General features: G+C 42.7%; 1 protein-coding gene across 1 annotated transcript; it reads right to left on the bottom strand.

Moving 5' to 3' along the window:
* Positions 1–2,065: 2,065 nt before the first annotated feature.
* naf1 (nuclear assembly factor 1 homolog (S. cerevisiae)) lies at positions 2,066–21,878 on the bottom strand. The gene is made up of 9 exons (XM_085355451.1): positions 21,820–21,878; positions 13,630–13,880; positions 13,434–13,557; positions 8,278–8,371; positions 8,080–8,162; positions 5,153–5,313; positions 4,532–4,583; positions 3,706–3,790; positions 2,066–2,430 (listed from the first exon to the last, which is right to left on the bottom strand). Exons 2-9 carry the CDS (start codon positions 13,875–13,877, stop codon positions 2,066–2,068), a joined length of 1,212 nt encoding a protein of 403 aa, XP_085211577.1. The 5' UTR covers positions 13,878–13,880; positions 21,820–21,878.
* Positions 21,879–22,663: the final 785 nt, after the last annotated feature.

Below are 22,663 nucleotides of genomic sequence, written 5' to 3'. Positions count from 1 at the left end.
ACAAAATCCCCTTTTATTTCAGCTACATAGGAATACTTTCCTTCATTTTAAAATTCTGTTTTTGTCACAGTTTACTCAATATGTTAGAAAGTGGGCAACAAAATGGCTTCAGTGCAAGAAAGAAACTAGTTCTAATAGTGACCAGTAGAAAAACGCCACAATCGCACTTAAAAAAGGGTACACAAGATTTATTGTTATTTCATTGCAGAGTAGTGGGCTGGGCACTCCTTGCTGCAGTACACAGCATGTGCTGAGTTTCTATTTGCGTTTGTGAGTTTTGTCTGGGTCTGAAGTGAACTGGGATGTCGTGCTTGGAGAAAATTCTCTCAATAAACCTGCTGGATAAGAGATGACAATGTTGTTCTGTATACTTTATTAAGTCCCATAGGGAAATTACCCTCTGCATTTAACCCAGTGAAACAGTGGGCAGCCACCAATCCAGCACCCCAGGAGTAGTGTGTACTCAGATAGCAAGACGACATTGAATTGATGTTGATTTTTCATCCGAGGTATCCAAGGTTCATCCAAGTACCACAAGTGCTCACGAGTACCGCAGGGTAGCCGTTCACTGGATTCAAACCTCCAATCTTCTGATCAGAGGTTGCCGACCCCTGTTCTACAGTATTCTAATTTCAGCTGATAGGTACTGGTCTGTGTGTGGGGGATTCTGGTAAACTTCAGTGTTGAGACTTCCAGCCTCCTCAATGAGCACAGCACATTTCACCACAGGCAGACGGATAGGCCATGGAGTGAAGCGGACAGCATACGCGCTCACTCTGCTCAATCCAACAATGTGCTTTAATGAACCAGGTTTATTAAGGCACAATGGCAACATAACACAGTAGAACTTAGAATTTTTTTGATGAATGGGTGTAGTCCCTAAAGGTTATGATTACATCTTGTATCTAGAACAAAAACAGACAGTAGTGAGGTTTAACCTGTGTTTCAGTCTGAACGGTAAAGTGTATATAAAGATGGCTTGCCAGCTCCCCAGAAATGAAAGAGTCTCGAAAACGGCTACTGCCACTTGCACTGGCTTATTCCTACTATACTGGCTTAGGTTTTCCACTAACTGACAAAATTGCTTTAGGTGGGGTTTGATGGAACAGAGTACACATAAGGAACAATAAAAAAACAAAAACTATAGACCTAGATATGTGAAGTTACTTTTCTCTTTTTCTGCAGAGGTTTGTGTTTAGTTCGTTTTTGTTCAGAATCTAAAAACATATGCAATTTTTCCTGTGGCTTCATATAATGCGTGTACCAAGAATAGTGCACACATCAGAATTTAAGTCATGTTAATGTCTTCTCACACATCCACTAAAGCTGGGGTATTGAATTAAATTTTCAGGTCTACTTCAACAAAACTTCCCCAAACAAAGGTTCGAAATACTATAAAGTTATACATCCACTGTAGTTAAATGTAGTATGCGTGGAAGCACTATAACAGCAGTATCAGTGTCTTTATATAGTCAACAATAGGCTGGAAAATAAAATGACCAAAGCACAATTCGACAGTATTTTTGCAATGTTTATTAATAATCATCATCACACTGAGCTGATCGCACTCTAATAATAAAATGTTCATTTTTCATTTCAAGTAAAATGAGGTTTGCATTAAAAATACAAGCTTTTAAAAAAAAGTCCTGAAATAAAGTGCTTAATCTGAGCAATTTCAGTGTACATGCAGCTTTACGCAGCTCTTTGACACTAAAACGAGCTGCTGGTAGTCAGTTAAGTTCCAGTTTAGTCCACCATCTGTCTAACAACATGGAAAGACTAAAGAAAGTTGCTGATGATGAAAACATGCTGCGTTTCAGAGTACACCAGTTTGCTTTTTGGCCCCTGCTTGAAAATTAATGGCAGATTTTTTTTTAGAATATAAAAATATCATTTTCATGTGATGTGATCTTTCATGATCTTACAGGATGGTGAACACAATGCATGTGGTTGTGTCACAAATAACAGACATAAAAGTGGCAAAGTACACAACTCTATTACCTACAGTAAGTATGCTTTATTTTACAATCAGAGACAAGACACTGCTGATAGTTTTTGCAAGTTGTCACTGAGGTGGAGGAGGTGGAGGAGGAGGAGGGGGAGGGCGGGGAAAGTCAGAAAAGGGGGCAGAGTTTGGCAGCCAGAAAGGAGTGGAGAAAGCAGGATTGAAGAAAGTTGGAGGAGGAGGAGGAGGAGGAGGAGGAGGGGGAGGAGGGGGGTAGAGAGGGAAGTTAGAGGGAGGAAAATGGTGAGGAGGTGGAGGATAAGGACAGGGAGTAGGGATGAACATAGGGGGGAAATTTGTGTGTCGTGGTGGCTCTGTCTGTCTAAATGAGTGCTGGTGGTGGAAAGAAGGCCTTGTATGTCTTGGTGGGAAGCCCCTTCCATCATGCTTATGTTGCCGCTGCGAAGGGTTCTGAGTACGATTGTCTAGAAAAGAGGGGGAAAACAAGAAATGGTATTTAAAGATGGATGGTATCACCTTCTATTTGTAACACTTTAATCTTCAAAACCTGAAAACCTGCATATAAACTTGTGCTTCTACAGCAGGGGTCAGCAACCTTTAAGACCCAAAGAGCCATTTGGAACAGGTTTCCACGCAAAAGAAAACACTGGGAGCCACAAATACTTTTTGACATCTAAAATTAAGATAATACTGTATATATTGCTTTTTACTTTTATGCTTTGTGTGAACAACTAAGGTGTGTTGCTTATGAAATCCATGAACTGCTACAGAGAAAATTACATTTTATTTATGTAATTAATACATTTTTAACTCTTAAAGAAATATAACAAAAGGAAAGACGCTGAACTAAAATGATCCAAGTAGCAAACAAAAACTGTTATATTGCCTTTGGGCTTTTGGAGCCTTGACCTGACTTTTAAAAATATAATAAAAAAAAAAATAGCACTATGCTGCAAAAAAATGTATTCTGCCTAAATATGTATTTTACCTGGTTAATGTGTGTGGCCGGGTGTGGTCTGCAGCACCGCTGCAGGGGAGGCGGACGCACCTGAGCGGCACCCGCAATCACGCCTCGCCACCTTAACGTCTGTGCTCTCTATGCTGTTGTTGGTATATGTCGGGCTGTGAGCTGAAAAGCTACAGCCGGCTGTGTGCGTACAGCAACAGTGTGTGAAAAGTGATCAATAAAGAGATGCTGAAAAGCGTGTTCATGCAAACATCGTCGGGTCTGCCGCGATATGTTTACAATGGGGCTGTACTTTCATCTTTACGCAGGACTGTAAGCTGTCATCTGTGAGGCGTGAGCAGTGTTTGTTTTTAAACATAGTTCACGGTGGAGAACAGCTGCTGACAATGTGGATCCGAAGATCTTGAAAGTCTCGATAAATGCACGGCGTTTTGGCGGGTACACCGGCTTCCGCGAGTGTGACGTTTATTTTGAGCGATGAAAAAATAATAAAATATAATTTTATTTTTATATTACAATGTCACAACGATCTTCCAATTTAGAGCTACAAGTTAAAAAAAAAACTAACATAAATAAAATACACTTCAGCTAAATACTTATAATTTATTTTCCCAAACCACGCGGAGCCGCACTATAAGGACTAAAGAGATGCATGCGGCTCCGGAGCCGCAGGTTGCCGACCCCTGTTCTACAGTATTCTAATTTCAGCGGATGTCATTATCCATGCTATACATCACATAGAAGAACTGGAGATGTGTTTTTATGGGAGTACCTGTGTGGCTAGTGTCCTTCTTTTTGGCATTTTTCAGTTTCCTCTTTGCTTCCTGCTCTTTCTCATCATCACTATAGTCTAGAGCCTAATAGGCGGAGAGAGAGGAAAAATATATTAATTATAAAAATCTGAGACAGAAGTCATAAAGAAGGAATCCTGAAAGAGGAGTCCTATCGGGATAGGTAAGCCTGTGGGCCTTCGGAGGCAGCCGACGGGTATGGACAGACCAAGCGGAAAGCAGCTCGGGCAGTGGCTGAACCAAAAACTCGAGTGTGGGAGCAACTCGGGAGGGGAAAAGTGCTCTACATGCACAGTGTATAGTGTGGGCGACTGAGGATATTGTCAGCCGGTGGAGGGAATACTTCCTTAATCCCACTGACACGTCTTCCATAGAGGAAGCAACTCTGGGGATGAGGGGGACAACACCGGGGCAGTTAAACAACTCCTTGGTGGCAGGGCCCCTGGGGTGGATGAAGTTTCTGAAGGCTCTTGATGTTGTGGGGCTGTCTTTGTTGACAAACCTCTACAATGCTGCGAGAAGATAAGGGGCAGTATTTCTGGACTGGCAGACCGGGGTAGTGGTTCCCATCTTTAAGAACGGGGGCTGTAGGGTGAGCTCCAACTATAGAGGGATCACACTCCTCAACAAAACTGTGGTATGCAATGATGGAGTATAACAACCAAAGCCAAGAATAAAGTGATAAAACAAATTTAAAAAGAAGTCCACAAAGAGTTGGGCAGCAAGTAGCACTAGTATCCACTCAGCAAACCCAAAACATCTGTGTGAATATGACTCAATGAACAATGGACGTTGTTGGATACATACCTCTTCTGGCGGTTCTTGGTCATTTTTCCAGGATGCATCTGATCCCTGTAATCTGCACACAAATATTTTCATTTGAACATAACAAACAAACACACAGACATGAGCTTAGCCTAACAGATTCCATTCACTGAATCAAAAGTAGCTTACACACAGTCAACACAGAAAACTAAATATCTATATGCCCCTGTACACCACTGAAATGGATTGGAAGCAAAGGAATCCAAATGTGACTGTATTGCAGAGTTGGACCTTCGTGATGGTGCCGGAGACAGCCAGCTCTGTGTTTTTCATGCACTCTGATAAACTGCCATACAACCAGAACTTCTCAGACCAGAGATGAGCTCATGAACATCAGAGCTACATCTCCTGATGACTTATTTATATCATTCATCACCTCATCTGCTGATATTGTGACCATTTTGGTTCACAAAGTGAGACACTGTAGGTGAGCAACAGCCTCTCTTGTCAAACACAGAGGGCAAGAACCATATTGCAGGTGCTGACTCTCATACCAGCCGTTTCATACTCTCCAGTGCATATTAGAAGACATGATTATGAACCAACAGAACCACATCAGTAGTGTACTGAGACCAATACTTATGGTGCTAATGGTGTACTTACAGTCTTAGCTGCTGTGTGAGGATGTATCCCGTGTACTCCTTGATGGCTGGTGCATAATAAAGGGTAGTACCCTCTTTCAGCCCTTTACTGATAATCTGATCCACAGAATTAAAACGTAAAACATACATTGGGCTGGACACCGGGCCAAATACCTCAAACACCTGAAACAAAGAAACAGTGCAACACTGTCATATCATTGGGTGTAAAGGCCTTTACAAAACTGAAACATTAAGTACATTTCAGATTATACAAAGAGGCCTTTGTCAGGAAACACAAAATCAGTTAACAATTTTGTTGTTCTGCAGCAATGGAGGTTGATCAAGCTTCTACAGCTATTCCTATTTTTCTGGATTACTTCCAACCCCTTCTGTCTGCATAAAAGCAGTGCTGGAACACACTGTGGTACCATACCCTCCTGAGCATCAGTTGAACTGTATTGTACTGCAGAAAGTAGTGTGTTGTTACACAAATTGTGAGAAAAAGACAATTAACAATGGAAGAGAGACACACCATCATGTCACTTATCAATGTTGGTTTGTCCTACAGAGAAACTGTCGTAGTAAGCAAGTCTCAGTTTCAACTGTGAAGACAAGACTTCAAGCTGCAGGGAGGATGAGTTGAAGCAAGAAAGCCATTGCGAAGGCATCAGAATAAGACAAAGAGGCTTGTCTGGGCCATGGCACACCACCACTGGACTACTGAAGACTGGAGGAAGGCATTATGGACTGATGAATCAAAATTTGAAATCTTCGGTTCATCATGCAGGATCTTTGTACGCCGTCGAGTCGGTGAAAGGATGGTTCCACAGTGTGTGGCATCGACTGTCAGACATGCAGGAGGAAGTGTGATGGTCTGGGGTTGTTTTGCTGGATCCAGGTTCGGTGACCAGATTGAGGTACCTGGAACCAAAACAGCTACCACAGCATTCTGCAGCATCATGCAGTACCCTCTGGTATGCGTCTAGTTGGTCAGGGGTTCATCCTACAGCAAGATAATCACCCAAAACATAAGTCCAAGCTAGGGCTGTGCGATATGACCAAAATCTCATATCCCAATATAAGACATCTATCGTCCCGATAACGATATAAATCACAAAAATTTAAAATTTTCTGTAAATTCTGTGAATCTCGGGCAGCTCAACTTGCGTGAAGTGTTTCCAGCTGGGCGTCCTGTAGCTGGAGTCGAGTGTTTTAACGATGCATGAAACGATACATTTTTAGTCATAAGTTGTAACAGCCGCCGTTTTCTTTGTGAGTATTTATTACACGGCGTGCTGCGGGGAAAAGCCTGTTCTAACGTTTGAGTCTAAGGTTTATTTTTTAGCACCTGGCGGCTCTTTTTTTGCTTCTCATCCATAAACTCTCTGCATACTCTTTCACGTGATTCAGTTTATTTTGAAAAGTCTCAACAGGATCTTGAGCTTTATTGTGAAAGGTTTATGTGGAAAATAAACAAGCGGACACACAATGGTTTTACTGTCGTTGTTGCTAACGACAACGCATAAAAATAGGCGCTTGTCTGTCCGTAGTGTGGTTATATTAAATATAAGAGAAAGAGAGAACTTTAAGAAATTTATATAGCCACTACAGTGACCATCAAAACGATGAGAAAATATATTGCTGTAAACAGTTTATTTTGCGACACCACGAAACAAACGATAGCGTAAAATAAAACGATAGACGTTTTTATATCGTCATCCGATATATATCGTTATATCGAACAGCCCTAGTCCAAACTATACCAGAACTACCTCAGGAAAAAAAGAACAAGATGGTAAGCTTGAAAACATGGAGTGGCAGCACAGTCTCCAGACTTAAACCCATCGAGCTGGTTTGGGATGAACTGGACGGAAGAGTGAAAGCAAAGCAACCTACAAGGTCCACATTTATGGGAACTTCTGCAACAGATATGGGAACAACTTTCTGATGAATATTTGATTCCTATTGTAGAAAGAATGCCACGGGTGTGTTCAGCTGTTCTATCTGCCCAAGGGGACTACTTTGATGAGTCAAAAGTTTAGAATACATTTTGGTCTATGAATTGATTCCATGATTTCTTCTTATTTGTACTATGCTTTCATTTCAGAGTGCAATGAGACATTAAACTGCATAATTTTCAATTTAAAAAAAAAAAAAGAAAAAAGAAAAATTGAGGTTTTCTACATGCAACCTGTAATGTATCAACTCCTCCACTTGGGGCAATAGGCATTCCATCCTTTTCCGGCTGAGAGCCATGGTCTCAAACTTGAAGGTGCTAATTCCAACTCCCGCTGCTTCATACTTGACCACAAACTGCTCCAATGCAAACTGGGTCACCACCTGATGAAGCTAACATCATCTGCAAATTTTCAAGTTTTAACTGGTAGTGTACGTACACAGAGCTTTTGCAGAAAATTAATTCTACAAAATTTAAAAAAAAAAAAAAAAAGGTTTCTGGGTTCAACCCATTTTCAAGCAGGGATAATTTCACGGTTTGATCAAGGAGTTGAAGCTGTATCACGGCCTCTTTTGTACGTATTTCAGGATGTCAGTGAGGCAGTTTGAGCTCGTTAGCAGAGACGGGGACCATACCCAAGGAGGCCGAGAGCCGATTATGAGCTGTTCTGCGACACAACAATCAAATGTTCCGTCATACTGAACACTTTGATTGCATCAGCACTGGAAAAAGTTGTGAGTGGTCATATATGTTTATATGCACCTGAAGCGCCGAAAAATTAAACCTGATGTAAAAATAAATGCTGCAAATTTTTCATGTGTAATTATGTGTTTGGTGTGAACGGCTGCATTAAGAATAGTTGAGTCTGAAAAATATTTTTAAATGCACAAAACGTTTGCACGCATTTTACTCGTCCAGTGTGTAAAGGCCTTAAAACCACACAGGCAACTTATTGCATTCTACAAAAGAGAAGCTTCTGTTGGCATCCTTACCTTGGCTGCAGCCTCCCGATCAGACTTGAAGATAATGCTGCCATCATTAAGAGGGGGCGTGTCTTTCAGGGACTGGATAATAACTGCAGTGACAGAAGCAGTGGTAAAAGACAAAGTTGAAACACAAGCCAAAACTGTTCCTGCTCTTCCTCTGGTAGACACTAATGTAGCCTTAAAACAATCTGTGCCTATATTTACCAAGCTGCTGTATAATATTCGACACGGTGCCCAGTGGCTGCAATTCTGCTTCTTCTGGTAAGGTAATACATACTTCCTCCACTGCCGGAAGTTCCTGCACACAAACAACATGACATTTAGACATAAGGCTGAAGGGCGTTCAGAATTCAGGACACCCCCCCCCCCCAAAAAAACCCCAAAAACAAAACACATGGTGGCAAAGTGTGGACAATAAGACGCTAATAGTGGATCTTGTTGGTTGGAATGTAATAACTAACAATGCTCAATGTGGCATTAATGCTGTTGGTATTTTTACTTCACATCACATGACATCATTACAGGAACAATCACATATAAAATCTAGACATTTTATTACTTCCCATGAGTAATTTTTATTCATTTAATTCTTATTAAGCATTTCTGCCAAAATGTTGGTATCAGACTTAGTAACGAGTCACTCATTATCCTGTTGCTCCCTCTGAGATTTTCAATAACGCAGGCCATCTCTGCTTGGGAGGTTAATGTAGCTCTAGTTCCCCATGATAAGTATACTGTGTGAGGCAAATGATGAAAGATTTACCTCTTATTGTAATTACTGATCATAAATGCAGGGATTTTATCCAAACAAGTAAAATCTTTTTAAGTGCTTTGTCAGTCTAGAACCCAACTTCCGGCGCCCCCCGTGTGCGGCAGCCTGTTACAGCAGCTCTGCTCATTCTGAGTTTCTTTCTTTCTTATCTTTTTTCTCGTAATTTTTTTATAACTAACGTATTAGTAATTAGACTCTGCAACCATGTTCTACCGTTTTGTGCTAGCCCTGGTCGTTTTTCTCAGTTTATTTCTACTTTTTTCACCTGTGTCTGGGGACCCAGAGCAGAGATCCTTTGTTTACAGTAAGGATCAGCTGTTAGCGCTGAGTCCTGCAGCGGTACTGCCGGCGGACAGACCCGATATTCCCAGCGAGCTGAGGAGGAAAAGACGGGGGTGTCGTGCTGGGAAGGAGCGCCGTCGCCCGAGAAGGAGACGTTATCGACCATCTCTTCCTTCTGTAATTATTGGAAACGTAAGATCTTTGCCCAATAAGATGGATGAGCTCATGTCGCTAACCTGGTCACAGAGGGAGTACCGGCAATGTAGCATCATGATGCTAACGGAGTCGTGGCTAACATCGCTAACTCCGGACACAAGCGTGACACTACCGGGATTCCAGCTGCTGCGAGCGGACAGGACCAGAGACAGCGGTAAGAGGAAAGGAGGGGGACTGGCAGTTTTTGTGAACGACAGATGGTGTAACCCTGGGCACATCACTGTAAAAGAGCAACTCTGCAGCAGAGACATTGAGCTGTTAGCCGTTAGCATGTGTCCGTACTACCTGCCCCGGGAGTTCTCGCATGTTATCGCGATAACAGCGTATGTCCCCCCCTCGGCCAACGCGGATGCAGCCTGTGACTCTCTCCACTCTGTGGTCAGCAGACTGCAAACACAATCACCGAGAGCCCTTCTCATAATATCAGGGGACTTCAATCATGCCTCACTGGACTCCACACTGCCCACCTTCACCCAGTATGTGACCTGCCCAACCAGAGTCAATAAAACACTGGACTTACTGTATGCCAATGCAGAAGAGGCATACAGTTCATCACCTCTCCCTCCCCTGGGCAGATCTGATCACAACCTGGTGCACCTTGTCCCTGTGTATGAGCCCTTAGTGCACAGGGTGCCACCAGCCACCCGCACAGTGCAGAGATGGTCAGAGGAGAGCGAGGAGGCTCTTAAGGATTGTTTTGAGTCGACTGTGTGGGAGGTGATTTGTGATGACCACGGTGAGGACATCGACAGCCTTACTACATGCATTACTGACTATATAAACTTCTGTGTGGATAACACTGTACCTACCAGGACTGTACGGTGTTTCTCCAACAACAAACCTTGGATTACCCCAGAAATTAAAACCGTCCTCAAGCAGAAGAGGAGGGCCTTCAAATCCAGAGACAAAGAGGAGTTGAAAAGGGTGCAGAGAGAGCTGAGGGGACTGATAAGGAATGGGAAGGAGAGCTACAGGCAGAAGATGGAGAACCAGCTTCAACAAAACAACGTTGGTGAAGTCTGGAGAGGCCTCAGAACCATCTCGGGCCACAAACAGCAGAACTCTCTGCCTGGGAGGGATGTGAGATGGGCAAATGAACTGAATCATTTCTTCAACAGATTTGACTCAGCCATGAGGCAGTCTGCAACATCGGCTGCAGACTCACCCACCCCCACTGCTGCTGTTCCACCTCAGACACTTCACACCTCCTCTATTCACCCTGCTCACTCCCCCCCACCCCCAACAACAGCATCCAATACACACTCAACACAAGGCTCCAGCCTGTCTCTCTCAACCACCCAGGTTAGGAGGGAACTGAGGAGGATTAATGGCAAGAAGGCAGCGGGTCCAGATGGCATCAGCTCGAGGGTCGTCAGGTCCTGCGCGGACCAACTGTGTGGGGTGATGGAGCACCTCTTCAACCTGAGCCTGAGGTTGGGAAGAGTCCCACAGCTCTGGAAAACCTCCTGTGTTGTACCAGTGCCAAAGACTTCACGCCCCAAGGACCTCAACAGCTACAGGCCGGTGGCTCTGACATCCCACCTGATGAAGACCCTGGAGCGGTTGGTCCTGGCTCAGCTTCGGCGCCTAATAAGCTCATCACTGGACCCACTTCAGTTTGCCTACCAGCCTGGCATTGGAGCGGATGATGCCGTCATTCACCTCCTACATCGTTCCCTCGCTCACCTGGAGACCGCTGGAAGCACTGTGAGAATCATGTTCTTTGATTTCTCCAGTGCTTTCAACACCATTCTTCCCTCGGTTCTAAAGGACAAGCTGGTGAACTCTGGAGTGGACCATCACCTCACTACCTGGATCCTGGACTACCTCACCGACCGACCACAGTATGTGAGGACTCAGGGCTGTGTGTCGGACAGGGTCGTCTGCAGTACGGGGGCCCCACAGGGAACGGTTCTGGCTCCGTTCCTCTTCACCATCTACACTGCAGACTTCTCCCACAATTCCACCCAGTGCTTCCTGCAGAAGTTCTCTGATGACTCTGCAATAGTCGGCCTCATCACTGATGGGGACGACAAGGAGTACAGAGGTCTGACCCAAGACTTTGTGGACTGGTGCCAGCTGAACTACCTCCAGATCAACGCCAGTAAAACCAAGGAACTGGTGGTAGACTTCCGCAGGCACAAGCATTCTCCACTGCAACCACTGAACATCCAAGGTATGGACATTGAGGCTGTGGACAGCTACAGGTACCTTGGTGTTCATCTGAACAACAGACTGGACTGGACTCATAACTCAGACGCCCTCTACAGGAAAGGGCAGAGCAGGCTGTACCTGCTGCGGAGACTCAGGTCGTTTGGGGTGGAGGGCCCACTCCTGAAGAAATTCTATGACTCTGTGGTGGCTTCTGCTATCTTTTATGGCGTGGTCTGCTGGGGCGGCAGCATCTCTGCTGGGGACAGGAAGAGACTGAACAGGGTGATCCGAAGGGCCAGCTCTGTTCTAGGATGCCCTCTGGACCCAGTGGAGGTGGTGAGTGACAGGAGAACGGCGGCTAAGCTGTCATCCCTGATGGACAACATCTCCCACCCCATGCAGCAGACTGTGACAGCACTGAGCAGCTCCTTCAGTGGGAGACTGCGGCACCCACGGTGTGGGACGGAGAGATTTCGCAGGTCTTTCCTCCCCACTGCTGTCAGACTCCATAATAAAGACTTTAACTGATCAAGCACACACATCCATACATATGCAATAATACTAAGTGCAATAATCCTTTCTGTCATCGTTGTATTTTTACTCAGTTGTATATAGTATTTGTATTTGTATTCTATTTTTATCTTATTGTATATTTATTTTATTTTATTCTACTGTATATAGTATTTTATTTTATTCTATTCTGTACAGTTGTGTACTGTATTTATTCTTATTGTATTCTAATTTTTGCCTCATAACTTTTGCACTGTCCACTTCCTGCTGTGACAAAACAAATTTCCCACGTGTGGGACTAATAAAGGTTATCTTATCTTATCTTATCTTATGTGCATGACCCAATGCTGTGTTTTGCCCCTTGACTGCCTCGACTTGACCTATGTTCAGTTTCTGTCGTTTGAGGGTCTCTCTGGATTCAGTTTTGCATTTAATAACTGAAAAACATGCTCTGTCCTGCCACTGAAAAACAGACCTGAGCTGCTGTTGCGATGTGTTTTGGGTCATTATCCATTTGCACTGTGAAGTACAAACGAATGTACCCTCTTAGCTGTCTTTAATTCGTACTTTGTTGAGGTACATTTTAAAACTTAAAGGTTAAGTCTTTTGATTTATCTATATTTAAATAACCTCCAGAAACAAATGTTATTTTCAACCATATCATTCAAAAAAAAAAAAAAAAACAACAACAAAAAACAAAAACATGTTGAATGGTTAATTTGAATCAGTAGGCACTATATGGTATATTGGTATATAGCCAAAGCTATTATTATTAGATTTTCTTCACATTGCCCAGCCCTAACACAAACCATTACCGTCCCTTCAGTGTTACAATTAATATTAGACTACAGTGGTCCCTCGCTATAATGCTGTTCACCTTTCGCAGATTTTTTTTTGGTGCAATTTTGCATGCTTTTTTTTTTTTTTTTTTAAACAGCACATTTTGTTCTGCATCCTGATTGGCTGTAGACCATTGTCAATCAATCTCATGCCATGTCTCCTTGTACAGTACAGAATGTGTGCAGCTTGCCAAATTTACATAAATCTTTGATCGCTAGCAGTGTGACTCTGAAGTGCTGTACTGTACGTTTTTTAAGTTTTATCCCCATCAAACACACGAATGTCGACGAAACGTCGTCATCTGCCGGTTCCTTTGGTTTCATTCTATAACACTGAACTTATTTTTCTACGAAGGTTTGAACTTTGAGAGCGAAGTGTGAAAAATTTCATGCCTGTCTGAGAAAAGTGTATAAAGTGTGTAGTGTGGGGTTTTACAGCCTTAAAACATCTATAATAATTGTGAAAAATAAAGTTGGCTACTTCGCAGATTTCACCTATTGTGGGTTATTTTTAGAACGTAACTCCCGCGGTAAAAGAGGGACCGCTGTTTTAACAAGAACACACATACATACAATTACAGACTGACCTCGAGCAGAATCTCATCTCGCGTTTTGATGGGTGCTGGTTGGCTGAAACCTTCATCAACTTCTTCCACAGCCGCAGGTGCAGAGGGAGAAGAGAAGGATGAAGATGATGAGGAAGAGCTGTCACTGAGGACAGGAAAAGAGCATTAGCGACACCCGTCTTTGTTTTACCATGCTGACAGCTGTGCGTTTTCATACCTGTCCGAGTCCTCAGAATCCTCGCTGCTCTTATGCGTGTCTAAAGACACGGTTGCTGCTATTGAGTGCCTTTGTGCATCTGCCCTTTCTTCTTCTAAAAGTGTTTGTGTGTTTGACACCATCTCAGCATTGTCAGAGGTCACCAGGACATCTTCTAGTTGAGATGTTACTGTAACCTCCATATCCTCGTCTTTTACAGCTTCTGCCGGTCCATTTCCCTCTGTTAGGTTCTCATCCATCTGTAACATTATCTTGAAATGTGTTTCAAAATCTGTTACTTTAAATGTCATTTTATTTATACAGCCCCAAACTACAACAACTGCTGCCTCAAGACACTTGATAAATCACTATCTATTGGGGTGATAAGGTACTATAGGGTCTTTAAAATAAGACAGGGACTGATCATTCAAGACAATGTACGCGAGGAGCAGGATTTTACATTTGACTTTGGATTTAACAGGGATATAATTAGGAGGAGTCAGTACGCTCTCTCTTTCTAATCCCTGCCAGTAAGCTGCAGCATTTTGGATCAGCTGAAAATTTTTCAGGAAGTTTTAAATACAACCTGATAATAACGAATTGGGGGTTAGGATAATAACTGGCTACTAAAACTTTACTGATATAGAAATATTTTGTTAATACCAGGGTTCATACGCCTTTTTCAGAGTCAAATTCAAGCACTTTTTAGGCACCTACAAGGTCCCTTTTCAAGCTAGCTTTTCCAGCACATGCCACCCCCTCAAAAAATAGAATGCATTTGTCAATTCACATCACCTCAGTAAGACCATGTGAAAATTAAAACAAATCATCCTAGGTGAACTTAAACACCTTTGTTCACCTTTTGTTAAGAAATAGAAAAACGCACCACACAAAAATACTGCAAAAGGAAACAGTTGCCTTATATACAGTGTATAAACTCAAAATGCACATTTCACTTAAAAATTAAGATGTGACAATGTGAACAAATCAATCATTATGTACAATTCCAATGTATTTTGTATCTCCCTTAAATAAACAAGCAGCCTTAAAGTATGAAATATTCATATACAAATACACATATAAATGTGTGTACTGTCTCAGTGGCTGATTGTGCCCCACAGGCCTCAGTGTGAGCTTGAAGACATTTATGAGTTTTAAGTAGTTTAACCCTTGTATGGTGTTCGGGTCTGTGAGACCCGTTTTCAGTTTTTTTCAAAAGAAAAATTAAACAATTAATTATTTTTTCAATCTGAAATTCATTGGCTTTGGCTTATTTTCTGTGAAGAACATAAATCCGAACTAATTTTCAATGACCTCATACTGTACCTCCCCCCACGCATTTACATTACATACAAGGTGTTCGGGTCCACTGGACCCAGGTCTAATAAAAGTGTTGAAAGTGTAGGTCCTGTGTTCCCACACTCTGTCTTCCTCCTTTCTGGTGCTGCTGATAGTGTTTTCTTCCCCTCCTGCTCCGCACAAAGTTGCAACATTGTTGAAAATTCAACTACCAACACCGTCTGCTCTGACATTCCCACACATTTTACCCTCTTTCTTGAGGGATCCAAATTTTATTTTCTCATACCCTGTCCCACCTGCAAATTAGGGGCATAATACTATAAATAAGACTTTGCCAGTGTGGTTCTTTATCACAACTGATAAAGATGGCAAAAGATTATCTGCTGCGAGGGCCATCCAATTGATTTTGGAAGAGAGAGGGGCTTCGGATGATGATGTTGACAAAGAGGTTTCAGAATATTTCACATTTCTGAAAATTCAGAGTCTGACAGTGACTTTGAAGAAGAGGAGGTTGAGCATCATTTAGTAACAAAACGAAGACGAGTACCCCATCAGCAGCCAGCTCCAGGACCAAAAAAAGCCCACCAGACAGCAAGTGAAGAAATATGGATGTCAATAACTGGTGAAATTGAATGGTCTTCTTGCCCAAGAAATGAGCCACCCTGCAGAGCTGTTGCTGTGATAAGCCAGGGCCAACACGGCTGACAGTTACTCATGTGCAGGACATCAAGTCTTCATTTGAGCTTTTCATCACAGATTCCATCCAGAAAATTATTCTGGATTGCAGTAATCTAGAAGGAAGGTGTGTTTTTGGAGAGAGGTGGAAGGAGATGGACCAAATTCATCTAAGAACCCCAAAGGCCTACTTTGGGGTTCTCATCCTTGCAGGAGTTTTCAGGTCCAAAGGGGAATCCACAGAATCCCTGTGGGATGCAGAAACCGGCACGAACCTTTCCATGCATCAATGTCTCTGGAAAACTTCCACAAAATTTCCAGGATTATTCGTTTTGATAACCGAGACAACAGACCAGCTCAACGGCAGAGAGACAAGCTAGCTGCCATCAAGACAGTGTGGGATAAGTGTGTGCACCGCCTCCCCCTGTTTTACAACCCTGGGCCTAATATCACCATTGATGAGCAGCTGATCCCATTTAGTTGTGAAACATATTGCTTCACGTGTAAATGTGTTGTGTCTTTCCACTCACTCCACTTGATTATAACTGATTTATTTTTTTTATAACATTTTATTAAAAAAAAAAAAAAAAAAAAAAACGAGAAGCACATTAATTCATAAATGTGATCTAACAAAGGTAAAGGGAAAAAAATAATCATGTTTGCTGTTCATATGGCTTGTAATTGGGATGAAGTAAACATCTGTTGAGTAATTTAACATAAAATTGTTTGATAGTGTTAATTTGGAAAGCCAAAACTCTAGCGGGTCCACCAGACCCATGAACACTGGCTGAGTAACAAAAATACGAACACCACACAAGGGTTAATGTGCAGGTGCTGAAGATAAACACATTTTGAATGAAAGCCGGGGAACTTTGGTAGCACAGAAACAAGTGGCTATTCTTTGTGACCATATGGATCACTCATATTACCATTATTTCAAATACTCCAAAAAGCTGGGGTCCAGGATATAATTGGCCGTTTTTGACTACTTTCATTTGGCCTCTATATTTCACCTTTAAAAACTGTTTATCTTGCCAATCTGTTATTTTCTCATTTTGACAAACTGTATCAGCACAATTTATCTAAATTCAGACAAAATTTAAAATACGAGTAGAAAGTGATATTTTTGACTGTAAAAACCACAGGCATGTTTACACTGTAATCTGCCTTTGGTGGCTTTTTTGCATATCTCTCTCTCTCTCTCTCTCTCCCCCCTCAAACAACCAAATGCCACATGTTGCCATATCATTTTTTTGATTGGTCGACATGGTACATTTTTCCACCAGTAGGGAAGGAGTGTTTTTTTCTTTTTTCACCAATGACTGTTGTCTTTCACTCACAAGCAAAGCGTGTTTGCTTGCACTCTCCTTAGAAAACGCAGTTTTTACAGTTTCTTCCCGGAGTAAATGCCACTGTTTTATTAAAAACAAAAAACATCGGTTTTACCTGGCCTATCAACACAATTTAAACACTGGCATATAGTTTGAAGTCTGCACGTTCGACCCAAGTTGAAATGGAGACTCTGGGTCCGTCGACCCCAGAGGGTTAATCAGAAAGCCTTAAGTTAGCTAGTGATGTATCAGGCTAATGTTTAAAGCTTTCACTTGAGCAAAGTAACTCATATCACTGCTAAGTAATGTTAGCTAAGTTCACAGCATATTCCATAATAGCGCTGCCATACTGCATCACACTCAGTGCATTTCAAACATTTCTCCAGCGAGTTTGATAGCTAGCAAAATAATAATCATAATTTTTTAAAAACAGCATGTGTAATGTATATGTCAAGAGATATATTCTTAAACACTTCTTCAGCTGAGAGTCAGAGAGTGGAGACACACAGTTTTAATTGCATGCAAGGGCGGTCACAGAGCACTCGCACAAGAGTGAGGGCTCCGGGACTCGCGCTCTGCCACTGCCCTGGTCTTTATTTATATACAACAGTAGGTGCATTCGTTTATTACATTGGAATGTGGATGTGTGTGTGTGCCAGGAGATGCTTCTCTACCTGGCACGAAGTGAAACTGCTCGTTAAGCTCTTATCTAGCAGGTACTGCTCCTTCCCTGCATAACGGGTCACAGTTAACTATAACAACAGTCTGAATCATAAAAAGGTCATCATGCCGTATTCTATCATTTGCAGACTTATATTATTAAAAGATTACCGTATTTTCACGACCATAAGGCGCACTTAAAAGTCTTAGATTTTCTTCAAAAAGTACGGCGCGCCCTATAGCGCAGTGCGCCCTGTGTGTTGTAAGGAGGACGTAGTAGAGAACACCATGAGAACGCTAAAGGGTGAAGTGTGGGGGCAACCCTGAAAATGGCAAAGAGACACGCTTATGAAGCACAGTTTAAACTGAAGGCCATCAGCTACGCGGAGGAACATGGAAATCGAGCAGCGGCGAGAGAATTTAAGATTAACGAATCGATGGTTCGCAAATGGAGGAAGCTGGAAAACAAGCTCCGGCAGGTCAAGAAAACGCAGCTGAGTTTCCGCGGACATAAGGCGAGGTGGCCCGAGTTGGAGGAAAGACTCGAGCGGTGGATCATCGAGCAAAGAACGAGCGGGAGAAGCGTTTCGACGGTCACCATTCGGCTAAAAGCAGTTTCACTTTCACTTTTTATGAAACGGTGCCATTTTTCCATCCGGACCAGGACTACGGTAGCGCAGCAACTTCCAGCGGATTATAAGGAAAAGCTGGCCATCTTCCGCTCCTACTGCAGCAAACACATCGGCGACAAAAACATCCAGCCCAGCCACATCACAAACATGGACGAGGTCCCGCTCACTTTTGACATCCCGGTGAGTCACACTGTGGAGAAGCAGGGGACCAGCACGGTAGCGATACGCACAACGGGGCACGAAAAGTCTTCTTTTACTGTTGTGCTTGGCTGCCATGCTAATGGACAGAAACTGCCGCCTATGGTGATTTTTAAGAGAAAGACTTTGCCTAAAGAGAAGTTTCCAGCAGAAATCATCATTAAGGCAAATGAAAAGGGCTGGATGGATGAGGAAATGATGAAAGACTGGCTGAGGGAGGTGTATGTAAGGAGACCAGGTGGTTTTTTCCACGCATCACCATCGCTGTTGATCTGTGACTCTATGCGTGCCCATCTCACAGCCGATGTGAAAAAAAAACTAGTGAAACAAATGAACTGTGAGCTTGCTGTCATTCCGGGAGGCCTGACAAAGGAACTCCAACCGCTGGACATCGGTGTGAACCGCCCGTTCAAAGTAAGGCTGCGAGCGGCCTGGGAGCGATGGATGACCGATGGGGACCACAGTTTCACCAAGAGTGGAAGGCAGCGCCGGGCGAGTTACGCCACAATTTGCGAATGGATTGTAGATGCTTGGGCTAACATGTCTGCTGGCACTGTTGTTCGAGCTTTCGCAAAGGCCGGCATCATTTCCGAGGAGCCGCACGGCACGGAAAGTGACTCTGACAGTGAAGAAAGTGAACCTGGCATGTTTGATGGAGATTTAGCGCAGCTGTTCAATTCAGACACAGAGGATGAGGACTTCGATGGGTTTGATTGATGATAAAAATGTGAGTACCAAACTTTGTTTTGCTCCTGCTTTATTTTTAAATACGCACACTTGTATGCTTGTGTGTTGTTGATGATGACGATTACTGGTAATAAAAATGTGAGTAAGGTACCGAACTCAGGTTTGCTCCCGCTTTATTTTTAAATACGCATACGGTACTTGTATGCGCCCTATGATCCAGTGCGCCTTATGTGTGTGTTAAATACAGTAATGGCACACATAACTGAGACTGCGCCTTTTAGTACAGTGCGTCTTATGGTCGTGAAAATACGGTATACTGACTACTAAGTACAATTTTCTATTGACAGTACACGTACTGGAAAATTATTTACTAGGACTCACCTATCATGCGTCTGGAGAGCGCAAACTCCGCCATTGTTGTTTTCCATCAAACACTCATTAAAACAGCGACCTACAGGTATGTTAGCGCACTCATCCCCGACTGTCCGAGGGAGGGGCGGGGTCACACGTTGAAACAGACGGAGGCGCAAGGCAGCCCAGGTGGGGAAATTTTGCCTCTACATTTTGCGACTCATTTTATTTCTCTATCTGATAAGAAAACTATTCAATCAGGTGTGATAAATACATTTTACAGGGTTTATTTATCGGATAAAATACGTTAAATGTCACCGTTATTATTTGCTGGCCCGGAAACAGCGGGGGTGTCCAAATTCAGAGGCTGCTTCCACCTGAGGACCCGGCCTTCGCGGTCTAAAGAAAGCCGGGTAGTACGTCACGAGCTCCCTCGGTGGAGTGAAACTCTGCCGTCTGCTCCTTGCTATTTAAAATATAACCCGGGCGCTGGCGTAAACTCTCGACCATCTCACACTTTTTCTGTTTGACGTTTATTCAGCTGTGTGAAAACCCCAGAAGAACCCACCCAAGGGATTAATAAAGTTACATTTAATTTAATCTAATCTAATAACTTTAATCTCAGCCAAACCGATTTACTCACAAACAAATAAAACACTGAAAAAGCCAAACAATAACATTTTTTAAGTTATCAAAGTGACTTATATATCATGTTTAACCTGAGTAGTGAAAGACCGCGGGGGTTTGAAGACGATGTGTCGGTCAGCTCAGATATTTGAAGTTTACACAGCTACATTCTCACCTGAAAATATGTTAAAAGTTTTTTTTTGCGACCCAGAAAGAGAAATAAGAGTAATATTAAAACTAAGTAGCTGCCGCCATTGGTGGAAACTGGAATTCTGCGATATGGTTTTTTAATTTTGTTGTCCAGGTGGAAATTCGGGAGAATGGTGGCTCCGGGGTTCTCCCGGAAAAATCGGGAGGGTTGGCATGTATGGTTGTGGCAACATCACTAACCTTGTCAAACACCTCAAAGTAAATCATATCACAGAATATGAGGCGCGTATGTTGAGACGAACTGAAGAGGAGGAGAGGGACAGGTGCTGCTAGGGCGAGACAGACGTCTCTCACAGAGTCCTTTAGTGCTGCAGGCAGGCAAGGTGTTCAAATAGCCACAACTTCAGTTTTTTTATTTCTATATGATGAACCCTGCATTATTAAGTGATAAGAACAAGTAATCTTATGTCCTGTAATCATTATGACGCTATAATTTGAGATACAATAAATAAAATACGTTTTTGTACAAAGTATCGTATCGGATCAGTATCGTCGATACCACCCTGAATATTACTTGGTATCGGATCGGAAAGAAAATCAGTGGTATCGCACATCACTACTCCAAAGCCTTTCATGTCTGTCACGTGTGCTGGGGGTAAAGCACAGGGTGCCAGTAGTGGACCTGCAAATTCTTTTTTTTGTATTCTATGGCAAATGCCAACTGGGCTCCACAGTGCTAAACACTGAGCACAGGACCCACTTGAGGATGTCAGGCCCTGAGGCCACCCTCTTGAGGCTGGTTTCTGACAATCTGGTCAGAGACATTCACACCAGTGGCCTGCTGGAGGTCACTGCTCTGGCAGTGCTCATATTATTCGTCATTCCTCAAAGGAGCAGATACTAGTTAGGGACCTTCTACGGCCCTGTCTAGCTCTGTCTCCTGGAGTTTCCTCCATGCTCTTGAGACTTTACCGGGGGACACAGCAAAGACACATATTGATGTTCCATGATGGAGGATTTGGACTGTGAAACCTGTGTAGGTTCCAAGTATTGCCTGCTGCTACCAGTACTGACACCATAGCCAAATGCAAAACTAGTCGGACACACTATGAGGTGACTAGTTTGCCCAGATAATTATATAAAAAAAAAACATAATAATAACAACTATCTGCAAAACTACGTCCACTTATATAACACAGCCCTTCATTGTCATTGCACGTGTACAACGGCATTATGGAGGCCGAGGTCTCAGGAGACGTGAACTCGGATCGCTGGATTCAAAGTCAACAGCGCTAACCATGACACCAGGTCAGTTTCTGGTCAGTTTCATGAGTACAAAGGTGACCAACGGTCAAAAGTAACCTCCAGGCCACACCAAGCCAAACACACGTTTGCACACGTAAATAAGTGTATTGTTTATGTAAACACGTGTACTGTTTACATGCAGAAGCTAAACATAGCTAACGTGCTATTCGTTAGCCCCGTTTAACTCCCACAGAGGTACTACAGTCAAAAACCAGTATGAAGAACGAAAACTTCCCACAGCAAATTCGACACAAATATTATAAAAAGTGGACCGAGTAGTTTAATGATATTACTACCTGATTACTTGTGGAGCTCCAGAACCACGTTGCAAAAAGTCTCCCGGAGAACCACGCAAGCTAACTTCAGGGAAATGAGCGACACTGTATCCGTTACGTACCTTCAGTTTAAAAGCATTGCGACGAACTGGAACACAATGAGAAGTCATACGGACGTAAATTAGTGCAAACTTCTCAAAGATAAATACTAAAAGCAGGGGTATTGAATAAGTCTTGTGGGGCTCTTAGCGATTTAGGTTTAAGGAATTCAAGTGTTCCCCATTTTATCCCATTTGATAACCTAGCTTTGGGATAGCATTTTATAAAATGCTATTTTATTGTTCCATTGCTGTAATAATAGTTCCATTAAGAATGCCGTCATAAAATGGATATGGTATGAATTGTATCCTTATTTGTACTGTATAGTTAGGTTTAAATAAGTTAAGAAAGTGGTCCAAAGTATTCTTCTATTTTATTTTGAAGGTTAGAATTGCTACATCCGCTGGTTATGTTTGAATTTGACCAGCTACAGCCACATGTTCGTGTGTAACACGTGGGGTTGTATTTTGCTGTGGGTTTTGTATTAAACTACAATTTAAATTCTAAAGTAAAAAGTAGAAGTCAGGTTGGCTCTAAATGGTCTCACAGTATAAAAGCTTTAAAATCTAATATGCAGAAGCACAAATACTCACAGTGCAGAGTCATGTAAATTATTAAACTGGCTATCATAATTGTTGATATATCCCTCCGGCTATCCTGGGCCCTTTTTGTGCCACTTTCATGTTTTAAATGCATGCCATTTCCACTGTGTTCAGTGGAATATAACCAAATTTGCCAAAGGATAGTTTTTTTCTGTCAATTTTAA

The sequence above is a fragment of the Diplotaxodon limnothrissa genome, linkage group LG6 (genome assembly GCF_057381915.1).
Source record: "Diplotaxodon limnothrissa isolate DT_005_m linkage group LG6, D_limnothrissa_male_GT1.1, whole genome shotgun sequence".
NCBI classification, from domain to species: Eukaryota; Metazoa; Chordata; class Actinopteri; order Cichliformes; family Cichlidae; genus Diplotaxodon; species Diplotaxodon limnothrissa.
This window is presented reverse-complemented; position numbering and strand designations above follow the sequence as displayed.

What these genes read in the sequence shown, in the direction of transcription:
- naf1 (XM_085355451.1), bottom strand. Translation starts at nt 13,877, where the DNA reads ATGTTACAGATGGATGAGAACCTAACAGAGGGAAATGGACCGGCAGAA. An exon ending in ATCGGGAGGCTGCAGCCAAG is followed by an intron (nt 5,314 to 8,079) that starts GTAAGGATGCCA and finishes TCTTTGTTTCAG; the next exon opens with GTGTTTGAGGTATTTGGCCC. An exon ending in GAAGGACACTAGCCACACAG is followed by an intron (nt 2,431 to 3,705) that starts GTACTCCCATAA and finishes CCTCTTTTCTAG; the next exon opens with ACAATCGTACTCAGAACCCT.